Source organism: Musca domestica, unplaced genomic scaffold, assembly GCF_030504385.1.
Source record: "Musca domestica strain aabys unplaced genomic scaffold, Musca_domestica.polishedcontigs.V.1.1 135, whole genome shotgun sequence".
In the NCBI taxonomy this organism is placed as follows: Eukaryota; Metazoa; Arthropoda; class Insecta; order Diptera; family Muscidae; genus Musca; species Musca domestica.
The window spans coordinates 212,866-217,253 of record NW_026712181.1 but is presented as its reverse complement, the minus strand read 5'-3'; the positions used below and the strand labels follow the sequence as shown (position 1 = coordinate 217,253).

Here is a 4,388-nt window from a genome sequence, read left to right as displayed (position 1 = left end):
CAGGTGGTTTTGTTTATAAGCGAGTAGTGATGGGGCAAATCTCTCACTTTACAAATTGTTTGCATTAATCTCCGCACACAAACACATCTTTCTCCCTTAGCCAAAACCGGCACTGCTAACTTGTCTTGCATTTTATTCAAATCGAACTGGTATTCTTTCTTCTCAAGCAGATGAATGAAAATTAAGATGAAGTGGGAGTGAGATTGGTGTGATAGAAAATGTTCAATGTCGTTGGCCCATTGCTATTAATACTTCTTGATTAAAAGTTACATCAATCCTATTTAGAATCCTAATTTGTTTTGTCAAAACGGTTACTCTTTAGGTTTCACATGAAGTTGTGCGGTGCGTTTACCACAGCTTGTGACTCACTTTTTTATTTCAAAATATATCAGAGTAGCGGTCATATATCTTCCAGATTTATTTTATATTTTCCAGAAAAAAAGTTATTGGTGATGAAATTCAAGCGTGATAGTGTGATTTCTTTATAATTGGCTGGAAAACCACAAGTGGCTGTCGTTAGAACACTGGTAACGTAGCCCGACATCAAGGAAGTGGACGGAAGAGAACAGCAACATCAGCAGAAATGGTTCGAAAAGTAAAGAAGCGACTTGATTGAAACCCTCGTCGCAGTGGCCGAAAGATGGCTAGTGAGCTGAACATATCGCAATATTCCATGCCATTGAAATTCTAAAAAGTGCAAGAACTTACAATGCCACAGAAGGAAAATAGACCCAAACCAGTAAAGAAAGTCTTAAAGTCGGGCGGGGCCGACTTTATGATACCCTACACCACTTTGCTAATTTACTAGAGCTCCGCATAATAATTAAAAGTTTTTATGGGAGAATTCAATCATACACGCTATGATTATAATTATAATTTAAAGTTCAAAGGACTAAATATGCCCAAGCATTTGTATCTTTTAAATTCGGACACAATCAATTTGAAATCGGATAAAGATATATATGGGAGCTATATCCAAATCGGAACCGATCTCTATAAAATTTGGCAAAGATATTTCTGAGCTGTATTTAATATATTTCCCTTAATATCGTTGTTACGGAGTGCATATTACGGCTGTGGGTAACAAATATGACAAATCGGATGAACAGTATATATGGGAGCTATAGCTATATCTGAACCGATCTTCACCAAATTTGACATACTAGCTTCTAGACTCAATTCGGTCGTAAGTGGCAAATTTCATCCAATTTGTGCAAATATTAGACGTTTGGTGTACAATCCAAGGTAAATCGGACGAAGTTATATATGGGTGCTATATCCAAATCTGAACCGATCTCTATAAAATTTAGCAAATGTATTTCTGAGCTGTATTTGATATATTTCCCCAAATATTGTTGTTACAGAGTGCATATTACGGCTGCGGAGGACAAAAATAACAAATCGGATGAACAATATATATATGGGAGCTATAGCTATATCTCAACCGATTTCGATCAAATTTGGCATACATATTTTGAGGTCCAATCTGATTGTACGTGCAAAATTCCATTTTATTCGGACTGATATTACACGTTTGGTGCAGAATAAAAGGCAAATCGGATGAAGATAGATATGGGAGCTATATCTAAATTTTGACCGATTATCTCCAATTTCAATAGGGTTCGTCCTTGGGCCAAACAAATGATTTGTGCAAAATTTCATCAGGATAGGGCAAAAAATGCGAACTGTACTCTGTTTACAAAAATACATGGACAGACGGACGGACGGACATGCATAAATCCACTCAGAATGTGATTCTATGCAGATCATCAAAAGGAACTATGGGTCTATCTCGTTTCCTTTTGCCTGTTACAAACAAATGCACTAAGACATAATACCCTGACCACCTTGTGATGTAGGGTATAAAGAGCTAAAGACTTGTATCGTTTGGCCGAAAGTGGTGAAGTGCCGAATTTGGTTTTCTCCGATGAGAAAACATTCCTTGTCCAGCATTTTGTAAACAACCAAAATGATCGTGTTTACTTGCCGAAGAGGCCAGCTGAAAATGTGCTCCTTCGGTTGGCCACCAGAACTCAAGCGCCGGCCATGTTTATGGTGTGGGCCACCATAACAGCCGATTGTCGGTCTCCGCTCGTATTAATCGACCGTGGCATCAGAATAAATGCCGAATATTATCGCAAAAATATTCTGGAGGGTGTATTAAAGCCTCTGGCACGCATACATTTTGGCCGCAGACCTTGGACATTCCAAAAGGACTCAGCACGCGTCACCCAAGAATGGTTACAAAATTAGGTTCCTCGCTTCATTTCCAGCACACAATGGCCACGAAAATCTCCGGATACCAATCCGTTGGACTATTGTGTCGGGAGTATTTTGGAAAGCAATGGCAATAAAAAATACCAAAGTATCGATCACCTCAAGCAGACGTCTCGTCGGGAATGGACCTAAATTCCACAGAGCAACGTTCGGGTAGAGCAAAATACCGCAGAGTAACATTCATTGGCCGTCTGAAGGCCATAGTTCGTGCCAAAGGTGACCAATTCGAACAAATGTAAAGTTATTCTAAAATTTGATGCTATTTCCGACATTTTTTGCCTTCATTCAATAAATTTGAAAAAAATTTGAATATTATGGCGTTTGACTTTGTTGCATTTTTTTATCTCACCCTGTATAGCTACGTTGGAAAAGATCAGAATCAAATGTTATCAAAATCCAATTAAACTATTATTCCATATAGATTAATTGGTTCCTACGAAGATCCTGAATATGCCAGGTCTTGCAATCCCTCTAAAGTTTAGAGGGATACGATTTAGAGAGGGAGAGAGAGAATTCTTCACTGGTAAAATTAAAAACAAAAATACCCTATGACTTTTATTTATTTTAAAACAAATTTATTTTTTTAATAACTATTGCATACATATATTTAAATCTAAAATTTACTACACTCCCCCCTTTTTAATTTACAATGTTATTTGTGATCCATGGCATATAATAGCTGACATGGGTATAGGCACCAGGTAACGTCGAAGTCAGCTTACACGCATTCCTACCAATTGCCACCACCCCATACTGGATGAAACGCCTGCGGTTATTGTATGGAGCAAATTGTATCAGCGGTCCACCACTGTCACCGCGACATGTATCGCGTCCAAGCTCTTCGTCTCCAGCACACAAGTATCGAAATTTACTGGCATCAATCGAATAGGCTTCGCTGCATTTATTGATGGGGAGTTGTTTTATTTGCGCCTTAAGTAAAACATCCGAGGCATGGCCTAGAGGGGGAAATGGTATTTTTTTCAAAATTGAGAGAACAAATATTTTGAGAATGTTATTACATACCGTCTTCCATGTAGCCCCAACCAGCAATTAGGAAATCATCATCGGTCTGAGTCCACACAATATTGGAATAAATTGGCAGGCAAATGGGTTCAATGTGTTCTGGAGGGAATAAAAAATATTAAAATTGTTAATTTCATACAAATGCAATGGAAAGGGATAGAGAGAGAGAGAGAGAAATAGAGAAAATACAACGAAGTTAAAGGACTTCAACTCTTGCTCTGTCACAGTACCTGTAAGAATACTATAAAGGCCCAAGTATTGGTTCCGAATGAATGGACCAATGTTGACCACTTCGTGTCGGACCTAGATAAATATAATATGAATATTGCGACCTACCAGGTTTGGACTATATCAACTACTTCCTTCACTTTATATGACAGATGTGATAATTTTTAGATAATATTATTAGATTATTTAATATGTCCGTGAGGTACCAGATTTAGTCGGCCGAAGTATTAAATGTTTATATTCATGTACAGATAAGAAGTAAAAAAGTCAAGTCATACATATTTATACCCTCAGCTAATGTTCGATTATTTAGGTATATTTTGAATTCTGTTATCATTATTCAAATTTTGAATAATTTTCTATGTAGATTGGTAATTTTCTATGTAGCCCGAAGGAACGGGCTAATTTTGTCCATTTCGTATCGGGGCTAAATGAATATAATATAAATATTGCGACCTTCCAGGTTTAGACTATATCGAGTATTTTCATTTTATATGAGATACGTGATACTTTTTAGAAAATTTTGAAATGTGCCGGAGGTACAAGACCTTTTCTCTGTTCCACAACATGCAAGAATTTTTCAATTTTTTCGATTAAAAATTGTTCTTGCAGTTGTGGAACAGACCAATAGTTAATCGAAGTATTCCATTTTCACATTTCATCTAATACAGATAAAAATATTGGCATGGGCAAAATGACAAGAAAATCGAACATTTATATCCAATTTTATGCGAGATCATAAATTCCACATTCATATAAGGTTTCTGGTTGAGAAAAATACAGGGTAATATGTAAAAACGGCAACCAACTTCAGACTGCTCTTATTTGTAAACCACTTGTCCGACAGCTGTTAAAATTAT

The 4,388-nt window shown here is 36.9% G+C and overlaps 1 protein-coding gene across 1 annotated transcript in view; it reads right to left on the bottom strand.

Annotated features, from left to right (window-relative positions):
* Window positions 1-2,893: 2,893 nt before the first annotated feature.
* LOC101890818 (uncharacterized) overlaps window positions 2,894-4,388 on the bottom strand; it is a 33,916-nt gene continuing 32,421 nt past the window's right edge. The window contains exons 19-20 of the mRNA XM_059118864.1: window positions 3,301-3,399; window positions 2,894-3,233 (exon numbers count right to left, since the gene is read on the bottom strand). Of these exons, the coding sequence (XP_058974847.1) occupies window positions 2,917-3,233; window positions 3,301-3,399 (416 nt within the window). The 3' untranslated portion in view covers window positions 2,894-2,916. The remainder of the gene's footprint in view (window positions 3,234-3,300; window positions 3,400-4,388) is intronic.